Source organism: Takifugu flavidus, chromosome 17 (genome assembly GCF_003711565.1).
Source record: "Takifugu flavidus isolate HTHZ2018 chromosome 17, ASM371156v2, whole genome shotgun sequence".
NCBI classification, from domain to species: domain Eukaryota; kingdom Metazoa; phylum Chordata; class Actinopteri; order Tetraodontiformes; family Tetraodontidae; genus Takifugu; species Takifugu flavidus.
This window is the reverse complement of record NC_079536.1, coordinates 3,731,880-3,757,960: the sequence shown is the minus strand read 5'-3', so window position 1 is coordinate 3,757,960 and position 26,081 is coordinate 3,731,880. Positions and strand designations below refer to the sequence as shown.

The 26,081-nt window shown below is 43.9% G+C and overlaps 2 protein-coding genes across 3 annotated transcripts; one reads left to right on the top strand and one right to left on the bottom strand.

Annotated features, from left to right (window-relative positions):
* Positions 1 to 1,291: 1,291 nt before the first annotated feature.
* On the bottom strand, positions 1,292 to 2,161 carry LOC130513577 (B-type lectin plumieribetin-like). The gene is made up of 3 exons (XM_057012360.1): positions 2,021 to 2,161; positions 1,737 to 1,830; positions 1,292 to 1,645 (listed from the first exon to the last, which is right to left on the bottom strand). Exons 2-3 carry the CDS (start codon positions 1,824 to 1,826, stop codon positions 1,385 to 1,387), a joined length of 351 nt encoding a protein of 116 aa, XP_056868340.1. The 5' UTR covers positions 1,827 to 1,830; positions 2,021 to 2,161; the 3' UTR covers positions 1,292 to 1,384.
* A 4,138-nt stretch (positions 2,162 to 6,299) lies between these two features.
* On the top strand, positions 6,300 to 25,975 carry LOC130513576 (nuclear receptor-binding protein 2-like). Of its 2 annotated transcripts, none has more exons than XM_057012357.1 (18): positions 6,300 to 6,970; positions 19,985 to 20,107; positions 20,333 to 20,434; positions 20,512 to 20,601; positions 20,784 to 20,824; positions 20,918 to 21,012; positions 21,120 to 21,143; positions 21,227 to 21,313; positions 21,391 to 21,446; positions 21,535 to 21,630; positions 21,784 to 21,916; positions 22,067 to 22,169; positions 22,258 to 22,308; positions 22,389 to 22,524; positions 22,608 to 22,682; positions 23,029 to 23,092; positions 23,736 to 23,791; positions 23,883 to 25,975. In XM_057012357.1, the coding sequence occupies exons 1-18, from the start codon at positions 6,851 to 6,853 to the stop codon at positions 23,967 to 23,969; spliced, it is 1,539 nt and encodes a 512-aa protein (XP_056868337.1). In that variant the 5' UTR covers positions 6,300 to 6,850; the 3' UTR covers positions 23,970 to 25,975. The 2 variants fall into 2 exon arrangements, with proteins under 2 accessions (XP_056868337.1, XP_056868339.1); XM_057012359.1 differs by having other exon boundaries at positions 6,301 to 6,970; positions 22,608 to 22,661.
* The last annotated feature ends 106 nt before the right edge of the window (positions 25,976 to 26,081 follow it).

The following is a 26,081-nucleotide window of genomic DNA, read 5'->3' as shown; positions in this document are numbered from 1 at the left end:
ACAATAACATGAGAATAGGAACAAGTAATAAAGTAATGTACGTAATGTATTTATGCTTATATTCCTTTTGTGTGACTGTCCACTTAACAAAGAGCAGAAAGCTTATTAAATGTTTAAATCTCATATGCGTATATATACCCAGTATATTAGTCAAATATGACATTGATTTACTGATATTTTTATATTCCTAGTCTCATATTGTTAGTTTATATAAAGATTTTACTGCTGAAAAAACAATATTTGATCATCTCTGAAATATGCATTGATTCTGATCTCATTTTCAATGCTTGTACTTAATTCCAGTGCAGTTTTTTAATTCTTGTAATTCTTGTAACAGTCCAACATTACGTGAACATGGATCAGGTTTTTAGTGAACTATAAGCTGAGTAGCAGATCTCCTGCAGTCACACAGTCACAATAGCCAACGACCCCCCGCCGTGTTGTGTTTGTACAGATTCATTTATCACACTAAAGACTGATGCTGCCTCAAAACAAGAAAATCAGACTTTCAGAAGCAACATTTCAGGATGATTTCGACAAAAGCTTCATACTTGTTTTGTGAGATCTGTCGTCTGTCAGCTTGACATTTCAATCAAAATGTTCTTTTTTCTCTCAGGGCATTTCACAGACTTTAAAAGCTTTAAAAACTTCAAATGCACAGGTAGAGCGACATTTAAGGCACTTGTGAGGGTGTTCCAGCTACCGAAGAAGTCACTTCAGTCGAAAGTTCAGCAGGTCTGACAAGTCCCCCGATGAGAACCAACCTACCAAAAAATAAAGAAATGCTCTTTTTGCTTCCACATATTTTTCTTAAATCACAAATTTACCAACAGAAGTTGAACTACAAAACTGCACCGACACTACACCGCTCCACAGAGGACGCCATCTCCTCTGCACTCCATTGTTGTTTGACCAAGAGAAACATGCCCAATTGACCATGTATACAGCAGAATGTGCAACATTTCATTGATAACAGTATTAAAATGGATAACATAATATGGCAGCTTAAATAATTTTTTCCACAAATGTTTGGCCAGAAATTACTGATCTATTGTTAAATGAGGATTGGAATGATAACTTCATAGTGAGAAATCCCAATTCAGTGTTCAGCAGTGGAAGAAATTACACATATTTTCAATGAATGGAAAGACATGACAACTGATTCAGATGAAATTGACATGAAAGTTGTAATAACAGGGTAAATGAGGGGATTTCAGCGCCATTAACATTAACCTGTAGCTCATCACACCTTTTGCTGAGTTTTAAGTTACTTCACAGAGACAAAGACTCATTTGTGAACTGGTGAAACATTTCTTTTATTTGAACCCAGTTTACAGGACAGGGTTGGAAACACCCAGTGATGAGAGTTTGGCTTTCAAATGCATCACTTCATGCCATGATCATAGTCGGAGTTCCAAATCTCCTGGCCATCCTTCTCCAGCACCAGCTTCCCTTCATCGGTAAGTGAAAGGACACAGGTGTTGCAGCTGCCTTTGGCGCTGTTTGTGTGCCAGCGGGGCTTTTCCTCATCATTGTACATGACCAGGTTGCAGTCTCCTTGCATGCACAGGCGGGTTGGATCCATGCCGGAAGTGTCTGAAGCCCACACGGGCTCAGTGCGGTAGACGACAAAGTTACCGTCATGCTGCAGGCAGAAGGAAAATGTGTCATCTCGTGTCACTTTATTTTGTAAGTAGCATTTATTGGTGTCTTTGACAGAGGTGTTAGTGATTCACCTGAAAGAGAGCAATCCACTGGCTGTTTTTGGATAACACAGAGTCTCCCCTCTTGAGCTCAGAGCCTTTCTCTAAGACATTGATGGACATGGTTCTGCAGCACAAAAGGATTATTGTGTCACGCTCAACAGAAACCGTTACAAATTCACAGGAAAAGTGGGATGTGGGACAATGTCCAGCTTCATTTTGCAACCCTCGATGGTTCTTGCTCAGTAGGAGACAAACTCACATCAGCATCAAAGATTTCCTAGTTAAAGACAATGGGAGAAGTGGAAAATACTCACGTAGCTTTAGTGTAGCACCCAAACCAGACTGCAAGCAGAAGGAGGAGGATGAGTGAAGTCAGGGCTGCTCGAACCTCTTTTATAGTCCAAAACTGGAGGAACACGTTGATGATGGGAAGGTTAAGAAATGGTTTGGAATGTTGCCCAGGTTTTAAAGGGCATTAACGAACTAAAGTATAAGTACATTCGGTATGAAGAAACTGCTAGTTCTTGTCAGACAGGTAGGTAACTTATTTGCAGCATGCCTGACATGTTTTGGCATCTTCATCAACGGTCTCACCGGTCAGGAGTCTCCTCCCGGAGCTCCAGTGTGACCAGAGACATTTAAAGGGGCAGCATCAGGACTCTTTCACACTGTTGGACAACATCAACACCGTCCTGTGGTTCTAACAAGCCCAGCCTCGATAATATTGGACCGCGTCAAGCGGTATCTAGGTGGGGGGATGGGGGGGTGCTGCCAAGGCATTGTGCAGGTGCTGAGGCTGCACAACATGCACGCAATTGGCTTGGTGGGGGGGGCAAGAGGCAACAGAGGCAGCGTGAGGCACACCCTCACAAATTATGCAGAATTGTCTAGTTCATTTTACTTTGGCCATTCATGGTACATTTAGTTGATATAAAGATTTTACTGCTGAAATAACAATATTTGATCATCTCTGAAATATGCATCGATTCTGATCTCATTTTCAATGCTTGTACTTAATTCCAGCACAGTTTTTTAAATCTTGTAATCACAACAGTCCAACATTACGTGAACATGGATCAGGTTTTTAGTGAACTATAAGCTGAGTAGCAGATCTCCTGCAGTCACACAGTCACAATAGCCAACTACCCCCCGCCGTGTTGTGTTTGTACAGATTTATTTATGACACTAAAGACTGATGCTGCCTCAAAACAAGAAAATCAGACTTTCAGAAGCAACATTTCAGGATGATTTCTACAAAAGCTTCATACTTGTTTTGTGAGATCTGTCGTCTGTTAGCGTGACATTTCAATCAGGATGTTCTTTTTCCTCTCAGGGCATTTCACAGACTTTAAAAGCTTTAAAAACTTCAAACGCACAGGTAGAGCGACATTTAAGGCACTTGTGAGGGTGTTCCAGCTACCGAAGAAGTCACTTCAGTCGAAAGTTCAGCAGGTCTGACAAGTCCCCCGATGAGAACCAACCTACCAAAAAATAAAGAAATGCTTTTTTTGCTTCCACATATTTTTCTTAAATCACAAATTTACCAACAGAAGTTGAACTACAAAACTGCACCTACACTGATTCTAAGGATTTGTTTCTTTAAAAAAAGGGTGAATGATTGTGACTATAAATACTGTCCTCTGGTGGGACATATTGAATATTTTAAATTCTACACAAGTAAAAGTCCATTTGTTTAATCATCCAAAATGATTTCATATTGAACAATATTTTATATCACTCACTCAGACCTGTTATTATGTTGATATTTACTGCTTTGATTCAGTTTTCATTTATGTCTCTATTTATATATCTTGTGATACAATCAAAAGGTTTTCAGGTGCTTCAGAGAAACCCAGAGCCTGAACCCCAACAACAGGAGGAAAAACTCCCTTTTTAAGAGCCCCCCCCCCCCCCCCTGTCTGGCCAGAGAAGCAAGAGGAGGCAAAAACACCATATATGCAAATTTACAGTCTTTTGCTTGTGTGGATGCAGTTTTGTAGTTTAAATTCTGCTGTTAAAGTTGTGATTTAAGATAAAGCTGTGGAAGCAAAAAGAGCATTTCTTTCTTCTTCTGGTGCAGTTCTCATCGAGGGACTCGTTAGACCTGCTGGGTTGCTCAATTACCTCCCAATAATTCACCTCAAACCCTAAAGCGACAACTTTAGGAACGCCCACATAAGACCCGTAATTATGTTGCTCAACCTGTGCATTTGAATTTCATAGACTTTTCTTTAGAGGTCTTAAAGTCTGTGAAATGCTCCAAGAAGAAAAGAAAACATCAATATAAAAATCTAAAATATGGCAGTATCACAATCAGCATTATAAAATATTGAACAAGACACCCAAATAAAATACAAAAAGGACATCTGCTCGAGCTTACTCTGTAGTTCAAATTTGTCAATACGAGTTTTACATTTCAAATATACAGTTGCATGTTTTGACGGCCTTTTTTGTAAGCAGTGAAAGTCATTGTAAAATGTGTCATTTCAGGATTTGCCTTCATTTATTTGCATTTGTGTATGTGAAACTTTCCCAAGGTGAGTGTATTGTTGATCAAAAACTTGTGATCTTTGTTATCTCCGACAAAACCAAAAGTATTCAGGGAAGGTTCCAGTCATATGTTCAAGTGAAACTGCTTTACTATATCTGTCCAGAGAGTTCCTGAGAAGTTGCAGTAAAAAAAAAAGAAACCTTTTGAAGGTTTTTTAGCTTTGCGTTGTCACGACCAAGTAATGTTAAGTGTCCGTTCTACAGGGTTTTATTCTTGTTACCTCCTGTTTTAGTTTGAAGTCTGATGCTCCCGTCATGTTATTCCTGCCTGACCAGATCATTTACCTGCCTGGTTTTTGGGTTTGGGCTGAATAAACTGACTCTGATCTAAGCATGAACCCTGACATCCTTCAATGACTGAGCCAGTCTGGAAAATAGCAAAAACTCTGAATGTGTCTCCAAGTGTGATTGTAAAGAGCGTCAAGGGCTTCCACGTACAGTCCGGAGGTATAATGATCGTTTTATTGATCCCGTCATGTCTTGGACACTCAGGATGAAAAGAGGCGCTGACTGATCACCAGCTGGTGGTAAGTCGGATCTGCTGGAGAGAACTGGCAGACCCAAACGTATTGTGTGGGTCTGTTGGGAACATCTGGTAGAACCTTCTGTCAGGGAGGTCTTCATCTCCCTGGACCCAGTGGTGGACACTGGGTGCAGTAAAGGAAGCCCAAAAGGGGTCCTATGAAGCTTGGTTGGCTTGGGAGACTCCTTTCTGGTACTGGCAGGCCATACGTGCAGTCCCAGAGGCAAAAATTGGGTCTGGAAGAAGTTCGGGGAGGCCATGGAGGCACCTCAGTAGAGAGAAACAGTGCCCTACCAACACTATTCACAGAGGAAACGGGGGTATTTTGAGGCTCTCCTCAATCCCACCGACATGCCTTGCTTAGAGGAAGCAGAGGATGAGGAGTCAGAGGTTGATTCATTCATAGTTGAGGTAGTTGGGAAGCTCCTCAGTGGAAGGGCAGCGGCGGTACATGAGATCCATCCTGAATTCCTCAGGTACCTGGATGTTGAACTTTAGGTCATGAACAAGCCAGCTGATTTGGCTTGGGCAACTGTATCGGATGCCCCCTGGAAACCTCCCTTGAGAGGTGTTTTTCAGGCATGTCCCATCGGGAGGAGACCGCGGGGAAGATCTCGGACGCACAGGAAAGGCAATGTGACTCGGCTGGCCTGGGAAAGCCTTGGAATCTTCCCTGAAGAGCTGGAGGAGGTTTCCAGGAAGAGGGAGGTCTGTCTGCGTCCTTACTCGGACCGCTGGGCCCTCATTAGAAGGAGATGGACGGATCTATGGATTTAAAAAAAAACACTCCACGGGTACTTCGATCAAACAACCACTAGGTGGCGCTACATGTTCAAATTCAACATGCCGGTTTGTAAACCGGGTACTAGACATTTACTGGATTATCTCGAAGGTTATTTTGAAGGCTCGTTAGAAAAATATTCTGATTAGAAGTCTCAGAATCTGATATTCTAAAACCTGACACCAGAATAGATCCTTGTTATGCTCCCAAAATGTGCCCTTTGCTGACATTTGAATGAGACAGGAGGTTCTCCAGCTCGGTTCTGGTCCACTCGCATGGCAGTGACGTTGCAGTCTTTGGAGTTTGAAGGCACATTATTGTTCTTTCTGAGTGTTTATGCTGCTGCACGAAAACCCAACAACCGGAAAGGAAAGTGGTACTGAGGCGCAAATCAAGATCGAATCCACTGAATTTAGTTAGAAACGTGTGCTTTAAATAAAACACGAGCTACGTGATTGCACATTCCATCAGAGAAAGTCATTACATTTCTGAATTAATTTGATTCTTGTCCAAATTGTCCTGGCTGAAAGCGGATTTCTTCTTTAATTACGGTGGAAAAGAGTCACCTCGGAGCACATGTTGGCCTACGGCTCATTGTGCATCGACACCCATTTTTGCACCGTATATTTTGCCACAACCAGCTGGCTTTCCTCCGCCTCCATTTTTAAATATGTGGTGCGCGCACACAGCGGACATTACGGTGCTCCATCCCCTCTGTGCGCCGTCCCCGCTCGCCTGGTTGGAGCCCACGGCTCCAGGCTTCAGACCCAGCAAGAAGACGGTGGATAAGAGGGATCTCTGCCCTGAAACAGCCCTCCGAGCTCACTGACGCGTCGGCCGCGCTTCTGCCGCGGTCGTGGTGCCAAAAAGACAGCAATAAAACTCTCCATGTATCTATAAATAGCTGTATTTGTTCGTGCAGCCCGCTGGACGCACCGAGTCTGGGATGTATTCTTCGAGCCTGTTCAGTCCGTGCAGGGATCCGGCAACGTGCGCGCTGCGTTTTATCTGAGGGAGGTGTGGTTCTTCTCCCAGGCTGAGGAGTGTCTGGGCTGCTCGTTTGGTTTCACTCGATCACCCTGTTTTCATCTGCAAGATGTTTTGAGCACCAGAGGAGGGCTGAAGGCGGCTGGTGTGGTCGGGCGGCGTGAATCTGCTCTCTGCGCACACAAGCGGCGCCGCTCGCCTCGTCTGAGCCACCGCAGACGGCCCTGACGGAGCCGAGGGTCCTGCTGTGTGTGTGTGTGTGTGTGGGAGGGGGGGATTTTAACCGTAACTCACAGCCTGAAGATGACGATGTCTGTCCCGGAGAGAAAATCGGGGTCGGAGGGGAAGGAAGAGGAAAGTGAGGATGAGAGCGAAATCTTGGAGGAGAGCCCGTGTGGCCGCTGGCAGAAGCGGAAGGAGCAGGTTAGTGTGTGTGTGTGTGTGTGTGTGTGTGTGTGTGTGTGTGTGTGTGTGTGTGTGTGTGTGTGTGTGTGTGTGTGTGTGTGTGTGTGTGTGTAATTAAGAGACTGACTGAAGTTGCCCTTTTTGGTCCCGCTGGACACTCTGTTGCGCAACTCCCGAGCCAGACACGGGCTATTACTCCGGCCCGGCGTGATGTCACCGATCCTCAGACCCAGGCTCACATGCTGATGCTGTCTGATGGGTGGAATCCAGTAAAAACACCGTTTCTTTACCCGGAGGCCACTCCAGTATTAGTAAGCCTGTAGAGTTATTGATTCCCAGTCACCTTACCCCACCAGACCAGTCCATTTTGTTTGTCTGTCCCACTATAGCCAGTCTGTTCAGGCTTTTTGTCCCGCTCTAACCAGTCCATCACCCCTCTATTGTCCTACCTAGCCTTTCTGTTCTATTAGAACAGCCTATTTGGCCTCTGCGACCAGTCCATTTGTCCTCTCTGAGCAATTCCAACCAGTTAAATCCTGCTTTACCATTACTGGTCTGCCTGACCTCTGTCCCAGTATAACGGGGCCAGTGAATGTAGAACTTTGTAAGATGCAGAATAGGATCCCGAGACCCTGTTGTTGCATTTTAGCTTATGTGTGTTAGCTTCCAGCACGAAATACCAAAAGAGTGTGAGTATATCCAGTTAGCTGGAACTGGAGTTGTCAAGAGTAATAGATAATCAAAGGAAGTGCAGATTAATCCTCAATTCTTCCACTAATCTGATTTGCACCGGCTCAGGAGCGGGCCATGATTATAATCCGTTTATCTAATGATGCTACTGTCAAGATACGAGGAGCGTCATCTGTAGATCCACCGATCCATCCCGGTCCCTATCAATCCCAGCTTTATTGATCATATCCTGGTCCTGCTTGACGCTTTCTTCTAATCCCATTTTTCTTCCCTGAAGACAGCAGCTCACGGCATGTGCGAGGCCAAAGTTTACTTCATTGTTAGAACACAAAATATTCTTCTGGGAGAGAAGGGGGCAGACGTCTGAAGTCCATCAGGGGTGAAACAGAGGGAGTCGCCTCCACTTCAGCCTCAGATAAAGCCTTCTGATATGAGTGGAAGGTTATCTCGAGAACACACGCAGCTTCTTCTGAGACCTCGGTGCTCTTTCTCTGCTACTGAGCATGAAAATAAACATGTCCGCCGTCATGTGATCACGTCTGTGCGGCGTTTTCATGGTTTCTGTGCTGGAGGGACGCGCTGAATGTGTGAAAACCTGTTAAATCCATTCAGATGTGCTCATTCCTCTCACCTCCGCTGGCTACAGCTTTGCTTTTTTTTCTCTAAATTACAGAGAAAATGTGAAATAGTAGCTTTCTGCGTGGTGTTTTTTGTGGTTAAAGTCCCAGAGCACACAATAAATGAATGAAACTGACTCCTGTGGCTGGCCAGGAGTGAGGGAGCTTCTGTCATCATTTACCCAGAAGCCTTCACTCCAGCAGCGAGGGTTACACGCTCGTAGTTTCTGACTGGTGGCACGTAGACTTTGATTGAGTCATCCGCGCCTTCACATAATGGAAATATTAAAAGTCCCCCAGGAATGATTCATGCTGGCACCTGAAACTGCCGTTTGGTTTTTAATATTGAAGGAATTGTAAACAGAGCAGGAATATTGTGTTCATTTAAAAAGAAATCATAATTCTGACCACAACCAAACCAAACAGACGAGTGTTTGGACTTTATGATGTGAGGATTTGAGCATCGAGTGTTGTTGGTTTGTTTGTGTGGAAGAGAGAGCGCTTATATTTATAAAGGTACGTCCAGATGTTGGCGATGAAGGCGAAGCTGATTAAATTCATTTCAAAGTGCCAGCAAATTTAAAAAAAAAGCTAAACTATGTCGTAGCCCATAGCTACCTGACTCCATGGTAACCGTGTGGTCATAACTCGTGTCTGGTGGTGACGGTGAGGCCAATGACGGATTATCACTGCCCAGGTCTGGATCCTAGTTCAGTTTTACACTTCAAGAGAAGGTTTGATGCTACAATCAGGGCGTTAAATGTTTTTTTGTGTGGCCTGCTACTAATTTATGCCGCCTTAGGTAGAATATGACAGGTTGTGCCTTCTCTGCGGGGAGCTGGGGACGTGTTAATAGCATAATGAAAGTGCTTTTCTGCCTCTCGTGGGGTGACCAACCTCTGCTGTCACCGTTAAAATACTGGAGTGGTTCAGTGGTTACTGTTGCCTCACAAGAGGAAGGTTCCAGCCTCCCAAAGTAATGAAAAGTTCATCACGCGCAGCTTTAGAACACTGTGGGGTTTTAATGTTTTTTCAAAATGTAGTCTGGCTTGTTGTTGTCATGTCCTGCATGTCCAGAAAGTCCGATATAGTTAGCATTAGTTAGCATGCTTTGATTTCATTAAGCCGATGCGGCCGTCGTCTTAGCCTGGGCAACGCTCTCGTCGGAAGTGATCGGCTCAAGCTCGCCGCGAGGCTCAGCACACAGTAAACCTCCGTGTCAGGGGTCATAGAGAGGAGCCATTAAACTGAATAAATGTGTCCTCTGGCGCAGGTCCTCGCGCCTCATCAGCAAAGGTCAGCTTGTGGCTGGCTTTCAAAAGGGCTGCCTGTGTCGGGGAGATCTTCTTAATGACTTACACCCCATAATAATCCGGCAGTGTTGGCAGGGCCGCCGGTTTCGAAGCTTGACCCGTGCGGAATGACATCAACTCAGATTTCTCTGGAGGAAAACCTCAGCTTTGATCCACCTGTTTTCGCAGCCGCTGTGCCAACACGGGCCTCGTGGAACTATTTTAGGAGACCAGAACTTTTACACTGTTCCTAGAGTGCGATTATGAAATCTCAGAAAAGGTTGGGTTCTTTTTGTCTCAAAAGTTGTTTTGCTTCAACTGGTATTTTAATCCGCTGCGGTTTGCTAACATGCTAAACAAAATTGCTGCACTGGAGGACACAAACCGAGCCGTTATCAGCGTTCCCTCCACCATTGTGGGTGTTTGGAGTGAATTGCCCGGGTTAATGGTGCCTCGTTTTCGCTGACACAGGTTGACGGCCACCCTCGGTAATTTTCAAGACGTGAAGTGAAAAAGAAGCAGCTTGGTACGTTCCGATGATTACACGGTACTAATCCGCGGGCGCTGCTGCATGGAAGAGCCTTATTTATACAAAACAACACTTACAGAGCACCTACATGATGGTTTGAGCTGCTGAAAAAGCATCTGGAGAAAGAAGCTTCACTTATCTGAACTGTGGTTCCACGTAAACAGGATGAGGAATTTCATGTCAGTCAGTCCTGATTGCCTACTATCATTAGCATCACGAATGCTAAACTGACAACTGTGGAAAGGTCCCAGCTGAAGTGAAGGTATCACGTTCAGTTATAGGGGAGTCGCGTGGATGTCAATCAATAAATCCTGCTGTGCCTGTTTACTGGGACAGGACAGTCTAATGAAGTTGACCAATTGTGCTCAAGATCATGCACAAACGGCAAGCTTGTAAGAATTAAGCTGAATAAGGCTAAGAAATAACCCATAATCAAAGTGTTTTTTTTAAGTATGCTGGATAAAGTTTAAGGCTTTATTTTTTTTTAAATGTAAAAATGAATGCATCAATTATATTATCAGGTAAGTGTACGATAAGTGGAGCCAATGATACTGTTAATGCTAACTGGTTAAATGGAGGAATACTAGATAATCAACTAAAATCAAAAGCCTTCTGGTCTTATGCCCCATGTGCTTCTATAGATAGAACATAGAGATGTGTAAACCAGAGAAGATAGAGAACACTGCAGACACAGAGAGAACATGCAAAATCTGCACAGAAAGGCTAACCGCTAACCAGTGACCTAACCCTAGCCTTCGATGCATGTATTATCCATCCAGTCTGGTAGGAGTGAAGCAGTAGAGCATATTTACATTAATGAAATGTATTTCTAAGAGAACAAGTCTAACCACAAAGAAAGGGGGCTTGCATCCATTGGCTGTACTGCCCACGGGACAGTTGGTGCTCAGCTTGTTAGCGTTTGTCGTGATCCTGCAAGATTCTGTGTTAGAAGCTGAAAAATTCGCTAAGATTTGCGGGAGCCGGTCACCCAGTGGTGAAATGTGATCCACGTGGGGGGGAGTGTCGTACCTGACGGGATACACAGACTGGTATCTGTCAGCATTTTCCACTCCCAGCTGTGAGAAACGGAGCTACCCCATTTTTTTTTTTTTTTCATAGGCTGACATGAAAAGGAATCCTCTAGGAATGACTGACATCTCTGTGGGCTGTCATGGAGCTGTGGCAGCGGTTCATATCACATGACACCAGTGCCTCTTACGCCCGCTCAGGCATGTTGAGCACATATCCACCGACATGTGTGAAGGCACAGTTTCCTGGAGCTGTGATTTGGAAATGTGCAGAGCAGATTTGGAAAGTGACACAAATCCGCAGGGGCGCACGGCGTGGACGCCAGCTGTCAACAGATACACAGTTGTTTTTTTTAATATTCCTGCCTTTTATTTATTCCAGAAAGTCAGCCAATTGTTATCTATGAGCAGTAACTGCTTCGCGTGATGCTACTCCACTGCGGGCGTTTTGGCGCTGTGTTTGCCTCATGTCTTTGCACGATTTTAACTCGAAGCAGAAAAGGCCCAAATCAATTTCCAATGTTTTTATAATGGCGGGGCGGCGAGTTCCTGTTGTTCCTGTTACTGCCTGTGCGAAGGCTTCACTGACGGCTTTAAATACATGGAAGGAGCAGTTAATATTGTTATTGTTGTTGAATGTTAGCATTCCAGCCACCCCCTGCTTAAAGGCCAAAGTCCTCCACCTCCTCATATCTCCCCCAGTGTTATAAATGGCTGCGATCAAAGAGCAAAATATGTGCCCTAAAACCGTAATGTTGCCAGGCCTCCTCGCAGGTGCGTAAAGACTCCATAAACATGGCGTTTTTCAATCAAGTTAGACACACACACACATCTGCGGCTGATCTCAGAGTGCGGCTTGAATCCTCAAAACCTCACCACTGACAGATCTTATCAGTGCGAGGCTAAATATCTCTGTTGATGTGTCAGCTATGCACAAAAGTGGTGTGGCAACGAGGGATCTTATGAAAGAACGTGTCCTGATTTAGGTTGGAACATCCAGGGAAGGTGTCAAATGTGCAATGGTCAATATTTGCTTTCTTAACCTATCTCAGGGCTGTGTTTTGTATTGTTAGCAGGGCTTGTTAGGGACCGTACAAATATTGATTTTTAGGGGAGCGTTCAAACACGATGACCAGGGCTCACAAGACTCTTAAAGCCAACAGACAGCCTCTACTCCCGAAGCAAAGTCCCAAAAACGTCAAAGTTCGATAAATCTATCATTTTCACACGGTCCCTAAAGATGAAGCGGACGAAATGCTGCGATTGCAGTTCAGTTCAAGCCATAAAAATAAATACGGATTTCTATGAACGCTTCCATTCCGTCGCTGTCTGCTTTTTCAGCAGAAGTGAACTCATTTGAATTCCAAATTTGCATGTGCTTGTCTTGTCTGTGTAGCCCAGGCAACAGACGGCCGAGCAGGTGACTGTTGTGCAGGGGCCGTGTTTGGGTGGGAACCGCACCCAAGTCTGTCCAGAAACTTTGTGGACTGGATCTGCAGCCACCAGCGCGAGGGGCCGGAGAGCTCTAGGGTGGGAACAGGTAGTTCCTCGCGCACGTTCATTTAAAGAAGCTCGTGAACTGCGATAAAAGGAAACAGATGCGTGTTTGCTGTTCTTTGTATGTGCAAATATTAATATGATGACGACACACATGTGTCCTGAAACTAAGGCCAGGTAGCTGGGGAGGGGGTGGGGGCGCACAGACAAACACACGCTCCCTGACCTCCCACCCTGTGAGCACACATGGCGCCTTCACACTCACTCCCATTGAGCTTTGTCTGAATTGTTACGTAACGGCAAGAGCGTAGCAGCCTGCAGCCTCCGCGCACGTCTGCCAGCACGCTTTTGTTTCACCACGCGCTGGAGAGCCGGCTCAGGTTGTCTGGCCCGGTTCTGCATAATACCTGGCACCCTCCTCCCCCCCCTCCCATCCCTTTGTGGAAAATAAATGCCCCATGACCAACACAACCTTTTCCGTCCACCTTATCTGCTCCACGTGGGGCTTTTTAGCAGGCTCAATATCAGACACTCGGCTAATTGAAGCCTATAAAGGCAACAGTAGCTGTGAGACACACCACATAAATGCATTCTGCCCCCCCCCCCCCCAGGTGCATTCTTTGGTTCAATATTGGGTTAGCATCCTGCCTTGAGTGCACCTTTTAAATGTTGCTGGGTGCTGTGGCAGAGACTCAGTTGCACAGCTTTGTTCTGGAGACGCCTCTTGGAAAACTGGATGTTTGGAATCTCTGCTGGGTGTGTGTGTGTGTTTGTGTGTGTGTGTTGGGGGTGGGAGCTCAGATAACAAAAAACCAAAAGCTTTGCTGGGTTTGCAGCAGCGTTAAGAGCGACAGTGTGGATTTCCTAGCATGACTTTACCCTGCTGAAGGTGGACTTTGTCAGAACCTGATAATCTGCTCAGCTGAAGGACGTCAGTTGTTCCTAATTTTTAGGAAACTGAAAGGGGCCCAGTCTTCAGCTTGAGGCAAACTCGCAGTCTAAAACTGTACTTCTATTCCAAGAACTGGACCAAGCATGAAAGTAAGCCCCCCTCGATTTATAAAGCCTCTCCTACATTCAAAAGTCGTCCCCTTGGTGCTAAAATAGTGGAGGTGAGGCCCACAGCATAATGGCCAGTTTCAACTTTGGCCCAGCGAATCGGGGGCCCACAATCCGCCCCAGATCCAACCTCTTTAATAGACGTTCTCTGTGCCAGGGCTCCATGTTATAATGAAGAATGGAACAGCCCCACGAATCTAATAAACCCTTATTTCTCCCTCTCTGCTAATAAATACTGTGGTGTTTGCCTTCATTAGGAGTTTTGGGAGATTTCCCTGTCATCCAGTACAGTAGAAACTTTCCTCAGCACCGTGGCATAAACGATAATCCTCCCCGTCACCATAATAACTCGATTTATCGCTCTTGGAAAACAGCCGCCCTGGACTCGAGTCAGAGCTGTCAGAAACTGGGACGCGACACCACTGGACAGAGACGTCCCCCGAATTTCAAAAATAAAGACCCTTTTACCCGGCAGAAGGCAGACACGTGTTAATGTCGTCGCTCCAATTCCCAAATGGACGTGGATTGTGGTGCAAAGCAGCTCCAAGTCTTTCATCGATTCCCCCAGAGTAAAGAAGATTGATTCAGGGATTTCTGACTCGGCATGAACGTCTGGCTCTGCGGGAGCTGGAGAAACGGGACATGGCTGAGATTCGCTGCAGTGTTTCACAGTGACGTTGAAATAAATTAACCCGTGTTTCGCTCCCGCAAGAGATAAATGATAACAGATCAGATTTTTCCTTCTGATCTCATTGCTGCAGCGTAAACCACATAAAAGGCTTCGAAACGCTGTTATTTACTGTTGTATGGCTCCTGTGATTAAAGACATAAGAAAAAGCAGGATTACGTCGTGCACCTTTCAGCTTTATGCGCCTTTGTGCCTGCAAAAACAAAATCAAGCTACGACCGGCAGATTGCTTCTCCGTAGGATTCCATCTGGACCAGGGTGGATCTTGATCTGATGTCTGCTCGCTTTATTCATCGCTACGTGTGAGGGTCGAGCTAGTTAACCTCGCTCCTTTTTGTGGGAGGAGGAAGGGAGCCCTCGCCGCAGGGCCAAACACACTCATTCCCACATGTAATTAAATCATTTTAAAAATGAACAAGAATTCCACAAGCACGGATATTCAGCATTTTTTGAATTAAAACATCTCGATGCACCTCCAACTATATGTATATGGCTCATATCGTTAGCTTTATTTCCAAATTTCGTGGTGTGCCACAGGGTTTTGTTCTCAGCCCATCCGCGTTACCTTGTCTGAGGTAACGTCTGGCCGCTGCGTCCCTTCAGGACAATTCTTCCCCATTGTGGTGGCATCATGTGAAACTCATACTGGTTATACTGGTAGCATTAAAGGACTCACTGTGGATGTGCATGGCAGCACTGCGTACAGAAGGGTCACTCCCTTGAGTAAACACTGTGTCTCCATGCGCAGCTAAATCAGAATACACTTCTTGCTTGATTGGCGTGAATAATTTATGCTACCAGGCTCTCTGTCTTCAAAGCCGTTTGCTGTTGTCAGATTATGGGTGGACTCACTTAGCTCAAATGAAATCGGCCTGAAGAAGTCTGACTGCAGCCGGACTCACACCCCCAGATAGCTTGGTTGTTGATTTATGAGCATGTGGACGGCGGGGTGACCTATGCGATCTGCGCATGAGCTACATTTCACTTATTTCACCGGATGCAGGAGCTTCCTGCCGGTACAGTTTACTGGGTGTTGTATCAACCAGTAGGAACCTAGCATGGCGGTGCTCCAGAACATACAAGTGGTATGACAAGTACTGACGCATAAACTCATCTATCGCTGCTGTTGATTTAGCTTGTCGATACGTTTGCCATGGTTTGCTAGGTTCCTGTTTTGAAAATTCATTAAGTTTATATGGTGCAGAGCATCTAGTTCCTTTTTGGACACTCCCAGTTTCCTGGAGACTGGTTCAACCACCTCTAAAAGTAGAGGAGAGCGTCAAGATTTGTGAATCATACCTATTGTTTTCATTTGTTTGTTAGTTTTGGAGCATTTGTCAGTTGGAGAGTGTTAATCTGACAAGACAAAACTGCGTTACGGGTGCATTTTTATTGAATCTTTGGTAATACGTTTTTGAAAGAAGGTTTTGTACTCTGAATTTCTTACTACTCTGTGGAAAGAAAAGCAATTTGTAATCGTTTTACAGGCCTCTCGGTGCTTATCTTGCTACATTTATGTGAAAAGGAGCTGGAGTTGAGCAAGGCTGAAGCCAAATATTGCCACTGTAGGAAGTTTTTACAACCAAACAGGCCACAGAATCTCTGAAAAGGTCATTTTATTTCCACCTTGTTTGTTTCCCAGCAGCTCTCTGCTCTGATAACCTGCCCCGCTGTCCGACATTCCTCATAGCGGGGAGCTTTAACCACTCAACAAGAAAATGAATAAGCGAGATGTGATGAAGGCTGATGGCTCCTCTCATTGCCTGTTTGACCTCCCATGTCCTTCCAAAGTGCGTGAACCCCCCCCCCCCATCCCATGAAAACCGAGCACCTTTATTAATGCGCTGTGACGTGGGCTGAATTTATGTGAAAAAATTGTCTTCAAACAGGAGCCGTCTGTGCTGTGATCGGGAATGTGGGCGGCTGAGTCGCACATTAACTGTCCCCTGGCCGACTCGTCACGGCCTTTGCCATCACGTTACCCCCCCCCCCCCCCCCCCCCCCCGCCGCTGAGCAGACACACACACAGATGATGACCTGACCTGATTATGTGCCACACATGTGATTTCCTTGGGGGGGGTTGTGGGAGTTGGGGCGGACTCATGTGGCTGGTGAAGGTCAGCAGACGGTCAGCAACTCCGGGCCCTGATGGGAAATGCTTGGTGTGAGGAGGCGGGTGGCTCCTAAATCTGGCTTCTTTCTGGATGTTTGTGCAGCATATTATGCTAACAACACCTGAGAAAGCAAGATCTGGAGAAAAGGTGATTATTGTGAATTAAACTGCTTTATATTGTTATAGCTCTCTAGACAATGTAATCACGTTTAGTTTTTAAATAATTCGTATAAAAAAAATCAAAAAAACCCTTTCTCATAATTATGCAGTGGAAGAGGCAATATAATCCAGCTCCTGTCGGGGGTCAGAGTTCAGCCCCGAAGGGGCGGAGCTTAAAAGGTTTCAACCATTTTAAATGCTGCTAAAGTAAAAAATACCAGAATTGAGAGCATCATGTGAGCTGTTATACATCATTATTATCTGTGGTAATATCCCGCATTCGATTTATGGAAGCGATAGACTCCTGGAGAGAAACTAGGTTATGGAAACTGTTGGAGAGGGGAAGAATGTGCCCGTAGCAAAGCTCCTGGACCTCCAGCTTGCAGTAATGGGAGGTATCTCTGGTACTCCAAATTTTAGAAATAAAATTCCAAGTCACCAAATTGAGTTCATGTCATTTATTACTTCAGCTGCCTCCTGTTTAAAGTCAGATTCACTCAGTGTTGGAGAGCGTTTCTCCTTATTTCCGATTTTTATAAGGCTGCTGGAAACATTATTGCACTGTAAGTGCCTTGGAGCTGCGATACCTACTCCTCTTACCGGAATGCTGTTTGCTCTCTGAGTGCAGACTCCGATCTTGGGGCAGAGGTAAGTTTGGCGTAGCCATTTTACCGCTGTCAGGTCAGCACATTAACCCTGGACAGTGGCCATCAACATCAGCTACCATTTAGAGCAGGGGTGGGCATCGAGGGCCGTATCCAAGCCAGACTTTCTGTCCTACAGCCAGGTTTTGCATCCTACCAGAGAGAAACCACTTTCACCAAGGTAAATGAAACCACAGGTGAAAGTATTTACCTGTAGGACAGAAAGTCTGGCTTGGATACGGCCCTCGAGGACTGGATTTGCCCACCCCTGATTTAGAGGTAATTTGTCAGGCCTTATTGTTATTTTGACAGCAGATTGGATTCATGATGAGTCCACTTTGGGGTCTACACACATGTAGGACGTTAGCCTGCTATTCAAACTTTAACTTCCTCGCAGTTGTGCTTATTAATGATGATATCAGATGGACTCTATAATGAAACTGGGCTTGCATATGGAGCAGCAGCAGAATATTTAGGACTGTTTGAATTGCAGTGGTTGCACCTTTCTTTCCCCCTCGCTGCTGCAGGAAAGTCTCTGCATTTGCATTTTCTGCAAATCTTTCATCCTGTTAGTCTTTGATAGCACTCTTTGAATCACTGCGTGGGCTCATTTCCATGCAGCGCTGCCAGGTGGCCGTCTACTACAGTGTAATGCAGATTACCTGGGTGTAGTCTCTGCACAGAATCCGCTTTTTAAATATGAATGTGCTGCGTCACGTTGTCTCATTGTGGAGGTGTGAGCGGAGATGGTGGTCTGTGGGAGACAAAGCTATTTGTGGACCCCCACGCTGTCTCAGACAAAGACGTTCCTCAGAAGGAGGACGAATGGAAGCGAGGGCGCTGACATGCTGTAATTTGGACTGATAATCCTCCCGGTGGCTGACTCATTGCGCCCCTTTTATTGCTTTTAGATCCTTTAAGAGGTCCTACCCTCATGCCTCTCCATTTAAATGATGTTGCTGAAGCACCCCTGCTGGATACAGCTGCGCCATGGATCAGGGACCCCAGGCAGAGTCAAAATATTGAGATGTTTATTTTCTTGCAATTTTGGACTAAAGTGCAAAAGATTTTGAAATGTCCAATAGCTTCACATCCTGATTATGTGACGTAAGTCTATTTGGTTCTGTGTTTCCATTTGATTTCTCACTACTCGTGGTTTATTTTGAGAAGGATTAATGGACTAAAGCTGCAAATAGCAGCATTTTCTTACAACATTAGTAGTGAAGCCACATGCCCACAGCTTTGGAGAACTAAAATTTCCCCAGTGTTGAAGGTCTGCTGCAAGTTAATAACATATGGCTGCTATAAAGACCTTCTCATAGTGTCCGTGTTTATTGAGAGAAATCGTGATCTAAACCATCCGAGTAAGTAAATAATTAAAGTGACCATTAGGGCAATAAATGCACAGGACACCTTTATGTTGTGATGCAACAAGAGCGTCTAAGACGTGTTTTTACCCGTCTTGGATCAGGTTGACAAACATTAGAAGCCGTTTTAGCAGGTACACACGATCCTTTAACGTCTCTCTCCTCAGCGTAAACCCACTGCCCTTGCAGCAGCCAATCACTGCGCAGCATCTGGTGTGCTGTTTACAAGTCTCAAGCTACCATGACCAAGCACGGGACCCCAGGGAAGCAAAGTCTGGGACTGGGGACCGAGTGTTTCTCAACATCTAGAGAAAATAAACAGCAGCTGAGGCCTCCGACACCATTTTTCCATCCCGCTTGCCGTTCAAGTGAAGGAATTCTGTCACTTATCAGCCAGTCAGAGCGGCAGAGCGGAGATTGTGCGGCAGCTCTGTCTTGCCAATAATGAGGCAATAATATTTCTGAAAAGTGGCGGCCTCATTTACTGCCTGAGGCTTGCTCCGTAATGAAGAGCCACAAACGTGGGCTGAGGCTGGCTCCTCGCAGAAAAACATCAGCTCAAAGACAGACGCTCAGATTATGTATAAATGTATATATAGGAGCTTTTGTGGTGAGACTGATTGTCGTATTCGTGACCCTGGAGTGTTTGCTTCGGTTAAACCTCCTCCTTGGATACAGAAAGATATTTTTAAGTTGAGGTTGACGTAGAATTGCAGCCCTGTAGAACCTATCAATGTTAGCCTTTAGCAGTATTGATGTATAGTTGATTCTGCCCCGTCTCCAGGTTCCCTTACCAAAGACTTTTTAAGGTTATTTATTTGCTCTTGAGTAAAGTACATGTCAGTATGAGATCCACAGATTCTCTGCTACCTCCTGAATTTCCTATTTAATGATTCATCCTCTTAATCTCACCCTTTCACATTTCTCCCTGTTTCCTGCTAATCCCCCTCTTTGGTCTCTGTCACTCATTCTGCAGCTGAAACTTCTGATATAATCTCTACATGAGTTCTCCTTGTCAGTCCCTAAAGGATGAAAAAATGGATTTAATGGCATTGGAAGAGAAGTTAGGCCTCACTAAATCATTTTTAAATGATGTTGCTTTGCCTGACAGGATTATTTGGAGATTTTAGCTGAGATCTTGAATGAAAATTAAAAGAAAAGGTGCTAAGATTTGAAAAAGCTGAGGTAAACCCCTCATCGGTCATTTGTTTCATGTTATCACCTGTGATAATAGAGCTGTGTTAAACTGTACAATACTCTCAGTGACTCGTTACCAAACAGTTGGAACAGACTTTGAGGATCCTACTTCAGTTTGATCGCGACCATAAAGTCCTGTCTGCATCCTACAGGTCAGCCAAGGTAATGTTCCAGGTGTGGAAAGCGCCTCTCTAGCTATGGACACAGAGGAGGGGGTGGAGGTCGTCTGGAACGAGGTTCTTTTCTCTGACAAGAAGGTCTTCAAAGCTCAGGAGGTACTTTTGGTTTTGTGCTAAGACACTGAGCATTATATCAGCTGGTTATTTGTGCTGTAGTTTACACATCATACCAAGTCTTCAAAAATGCTTTTCACTAAAAAAGGAAACCAATAAAGCATTTGTAGATGTTTAATGTTTAGTTCATTACTTGTTACTCGTGGCTTTTGTGCTTCTTTTAAGGTTGGAGCATTGAAGGGTGATAATGTCTGTGTGCCTTTGCAGGAGAAGATCAAGGAGATGTTTGAGAATCTAATGCAGGTTGAACACCCCAACATTGTCAAGTTCCACAAGTACTGGCTGGATATGAAGGAGAGTCAGGCGCGGGTGTGTATGTTTTTCTTTTTTCCTTCTTTATACACTCTTAAAACACACTAAGTCCTCCTCTGTCTCTTTCCTCACAGGTCATCTTCATCACGGAATACATGTCCTCTGGCAGCCTAAAGCAATTTCTGAAAAAAACAAAGAAAAATCACAAGACCATGAATGTGAAGGTCAGCTTCTGCCTTTGTTCACAGTCTGTCTGTCTGTGGTGGCGATCCAGGGTACTGCAGCCCATTCACTGCATTGACCCATACGCCAGAGGATTGTAGATTACGTAACAAAAAATTGGTCTGTCAGATTTTTTTAAAATATTCTATATCAAGTTTAAAATGCACAATGTCTCATATTTTAGGCCTGGAAGAGATGGTGCACCCAGATTCTGTCTGCCCTCAGGTATGGCCTTTATATGGATTTTTTTCCTCATAGTTTTTCACTTCTTCTTTTTAAACAAGGAACTTTACCAGATTGTTTGTTGTTTTCTGGCAGTTATCTGCACTCTTGTGACCCGCCCATAATCCATGGCAACCTAACTTGTGACACCATCTTTATTCAGCACAACGGCCTGATCAAAATCGGCTCAGGTCTGCCCCCGGCTGGGATTTTTATGTTACTGCAACCAGCTTTTGCCGCACACTCTGTGGCTGAAATATCTCAATTTTGCATCCTTTTCTTTTTTTTCTTCCTACAGTGTGGCATCGGCTGTTCGTTAATGGTAAGAAACAGAGCATTTTACTGCTTGCGCATATATTATTTAACATATTCCATCTTACTTAGGTTTGTTTTATCTTTAATCAGTGTTTCCAGATGCGAGCGTGCATGGCAAAGGGAGGCAACACCGTGATGAACAGCGGAATCTTCACTTTTTTGCCCCAGAATTCGGAGGCAAGTGTTAATCCTGAAGTTAAACCTAAGCTTTTATACATATAATAATATTTGCCTGACCTTTTTTCTGTTTCCAGCTGGTGAAGATGATTATGCCATCGACATTTTCTCCTTTGGCATCTGTGCTCTCGAGGTGAGAGAACCATTGCGCGATTCCCATCTGTAATTGTAAGTGTTACATGTGATCTCCACACTGACACAGTATGATTTGCTCACTGCAGATGGCTGTATTGGAGATCCAGGCCAACGGAGACAGCGTCGTATCCAAAGAGGCCATCGTCAATGCAGGTCACTCTCTGGAAGACCCTCTCATGAGAGTGAGTGTCAAAAATACCCTGCGTCCTCGATACGCAGCATCACAACAAGGATGACTGTTCTGCATGACTCTTCTAACCCATCCGTATCGTTTTATTTTGCGTAACTGATCAAATCCAGAACGATGTGATAATTTTATATTGACCACCCTGCAGGAGTTCACCCAGTCCTGTTTACGCCATGAAGCCAAGATCCGTCCAACAGCTCACGACCTTCTGTTCCACCGAGTGCTGTTCGAGGTCCACTCCCTCAAACTGCTCGCCGCCCACTGCCTCATCAACAACCAGTGTGAGTTTCTCACCTCCACCCGATGAGCATAGCGCAGCAATTGCTCCTCTTTCAATGCCGGCGCTCTTTCTTACTGGTACCAACACAATGTTGACCTTTATGGCAATATTTTCAGAGGCATTTAACATTTAATGCGGTTTGCATGCACAGATTTACTTCCAGAAAATTGCGTGGAAGAAAAAACCAAGTCTATCGACCCCAATGCTGTAATGGCTGAGATAAAACACAGAAACAGACAAGGAGTTCAGCTCAAGTACTGTGGCACAAACTGCTTCAAATCAACCAAAATGCAACAAATCACACTCGCTCACTGCTTCTGTGTCTTTTCTCCTGTCCTTCAGATATTCCCATGTGTCCCCCTTAGAGCTCGACAAGTTTCTGGAGGATGTCAAGTGAGTAAAAGCAAATTACTGCTATTTTGCATCCGATCATGAGAAACCCAAATTCCTTTCATGTATGTTTTTCTCCCCAGGAATGGGATTTATCCCTTGATGAATTTTGCCTCATCCTGGCCTCACCCCATCCCTCGAGCTCTGTCCTTGTCTCAGGAGCAGGTTGAGATGGTAAAGACTCCAACTCCGGAGCCCCAGGAGACAGAAACCCGGAAGGTTAGAAGCAAGGACTGACTTTGGCTGCATTAAATATGTGTTATGACGCCACAGCTCTGATACTAGAATTGTTTCTGTTGTAGGTTGTTCAGATGCACTGTAACTTGGAGTCAAATGAAGACGGGACCAAAACTCATGTGAGTCACAAAATATTACAGGTACTTTGCTTATTCAAGTAAAAATGCTTCCGCTGACCTGTTTATTAATGATTTTGTTTAATCATTTATACATTAATCTTTCTGTACTAATAAAATATGAAGCATTTTACAAAAACTAAACCTGCAGTTTGTCCAAATTCATAAAAAAGTTTGCATATCTCCATAGTCTGATTCAGATTTTATCTCTAATGTTTTTGCCTGAGATTATCTGATTAAGATATGTCAAAGAGTGGAATCCTTTTGGTTGTTTATTACTGAAGGTGCACATGCATGATTTGTTTGTTATCAATGTCCATTTAAACATCAATTCAGTTTGATTTAAATTCCCTTTGTGGTCTCTCACCAGCTGTCTTTATTTCTGAAGATGGATGACAAACTACACAGGCACCTGAGCTGTGACATCTTTCCAAGTAAGCAACGACTAACTGATATTCCTGAATGGCAGCAATAACAATTAACAAAAAGAGATTTAAAAAGTAACGTAATTATTAACCAATGGTGTTTTAATATACCAACCCCCCCATGCGTTCAATGAAGTACCTTAAATAGATATTAATGTGTTTTCATTTGTAGCTTTTTTCATTGTTAATAGGTCCACATAGTATTATAAAACCAGTTAATGCTTTTTTTATTGTGACATATAGCACAAGCACTACAGTATTCATAAATATCTTAGCCCTGTTAACAGTAAGATACTCAGGTCTCCCTCCATGGATGCCAGCATGTTACTCCACTAGGTTTCTATAAAAGCCTGAAATGGACAAACAAAGTTTCATTGTTGGCAATATAAATCACTTTTTTGGGTTGAGGACAGTTTTGCCACATGCGTTCTTACCATTAGGGGTAAGAATGCAATTTTAACTCCCAACTGCTAGTTCACGACTACTTTAATCATTTACTGTCAGATCATGTTTCTTACGGCATTGTCCAATATTGTATTTATTTTTTTTGGTCACATCAGGTAGGCAGTTTATTAAAAAAGAAAAGACAAAGACAATTTCTTCATTGGTATGATTGTACTGGAACTGAATTATTTCATGCCAACACTTTCAGCTGACACCTCCAAAGACCTCGCGAGCGAACTTGTGCACTACGCCTTCATAAACGAGGTAGATATAAAAGCTGTTTTTAGCAGCAGTGTCTTATTTTACTTTTTATGAGGGATGTAAACGTGTTTTGGGTTTTTTTTTTCATTTGCAGGAGGACAGTGAGAAGGTAGCAGGATTCCTGGAGGATGCAATAAGCCGACACAGAGTTCGAGCGTTTGCCAGCGGCAGCACACAGTGATGAGTTGAGTGGGGGTCTGGCCCAGACGGGGTTGCCTGGAAAGATGGGCCCCGTTGTTGATGGCGTGGATCAATACAGGAAGAGAGCAGCGGGCAGAATCATGGAAAGAGTGATGAAAGCTGATCCAACTGGGAGATTTCAAAATAGGGGGATGAGGCTGAAAATGATCCGAGGAGGAAAAGAGGAACCCCTCAGCTGAGCAGGAACTGAGCGCTCGTCTGCTTGGAGAGCCGGAGGCATCGTGGCTGAGCTCAGCGATCCCACAGCGCAGTGGAAGACTGACGCCCTGCCTGCCTAAAAGGGCCACCATGCCTTACAATATCTTGACAGCTTGGGTTTTTTATAATGCCACTATTCAGAACGGATGTGATACTTACTTCCAAACGCAGCAGCCATCTCTTCAGAGGGACTCGTGAGCCTCATTTTCATTCAGAACACAACTTTCATTTGGTTTATTTACGCTGAATATGCTGGCTCCTACGAGTTGGAACCATTGATTTATTGCTATTTTACAGATTTAATATTCCGTTCAGAATGCACTGTTGATGCTTATTCATTTCACATATTTATTTCTGTTTAACTGTGAAACTTTGAGGCTTTGCACATTCTTTTTTTTGTCTGCCTTTGACCTGCAAATAACACACATTGGATTAGGGTCAGAGGCCTTTTCTTCCCGACTTGTACAACACACCATCCTTCAATATACTGATGAAAAGTGAGGCGATGCCTATTTTTCTTTGCCTGTAGTGCTCTTAAGGGATTTCCTTGTGAAACTGAAAGCCAAAGACTTGCAAAGTGCCTGATTTGGCAATGTACTTTGGACAAAATTTCCCGGCATCGTACCCAAAAGTGGAAATTAGAATTTTCATTTATTCAGATTAGACCGTTGAAGAGGCTGACACATTCACACTAGCTTTTAGTTTTAATTATAATAATATGAATTAGCAGCTGTATTGCAGTTCTAAGAAATTATGCTCTGAGGTAAATAGTTTAGAAAAGAGCTACCATTTGTCTTCAAAAATTAGAATAAAATAAATAACTTGAATCTTGTTAAATAAAATTATAGCCCAATGATGGACATCAGGAGAAAATCATCCTTTTAATACATGTTAATAAATGCTATATTGTTGATGAATATTATTGCTATACTTATTTTTGTGGTCCTCATCAAACCATCCATGGATATTTTTTAACATTTGAATAACTTTGTAAATGTTTCTAGAGTGGTGTTAAAGAAGAGACAAGAATGTATAGTGGTCAAGATGAGTAGCAGTTCTTCCCACCATGGGCTGCTTGTCATATATTTCCCATTTTCGACCAATCTGCTGCAGTTCCCTCAGTTTAAACTTTGATTGCCCTGTGGCCTCCACGGACATAAAAATAAAATGCATGTTATCGCTGCCAGATCGTTTTCAAAAACATGGTCTTGGTACTATATAAGAGATTAGAATTGTCCTTTAAACAACACATCAAAAATGGCTATAGCATATTTGTTTTCAGGTTCATTTGGCTCGACCTTGTTTGCCAGGATGTGTAAGGTGACAGTTTAGAGTTCTGTTGCTGTACAGTCATTACTTTAGATTCTTATTCTGTCTCAATCTCTCTTTGTATGTGTGACTGTGAAGACAGGGGTCCCAGACTTTCACACAAGATGTGGTGTATATATTTGTGGTTAATAAAAGGGGTTTACATTTAATAACAATTTCAATGAAACACATGGCCATTGTTACTTTCATCTTAAGAGCTGCATGTCTTAATTGCCTGCAACCATTCATAGCTGCATTATGCCTTTTTCAGTCACTGTTCAGTTCCAAAGGGGCCTGACCATGAACATGAATGTTTAGACTTTGCAAATATGAAAACAAACCATTCATAACATTATGTTACCTTACTTCCCCCCATGTGAACTGTCTGAATGAAACTCTGGATGTGTTCTACTTAAAACCTTTGTTTAATATTGTACTTACTGCAATTAAATAGATGACAATAAATAATGTGTGACCTTGGGCGTGTTTCAAATCATTTGGTTTTTTGATCTTTTCTAATTCAACTAGAAATGCAACGTATTTTGGAGTAAATAAATAAATAAATACGTAAAGTGTTTTAAGATTC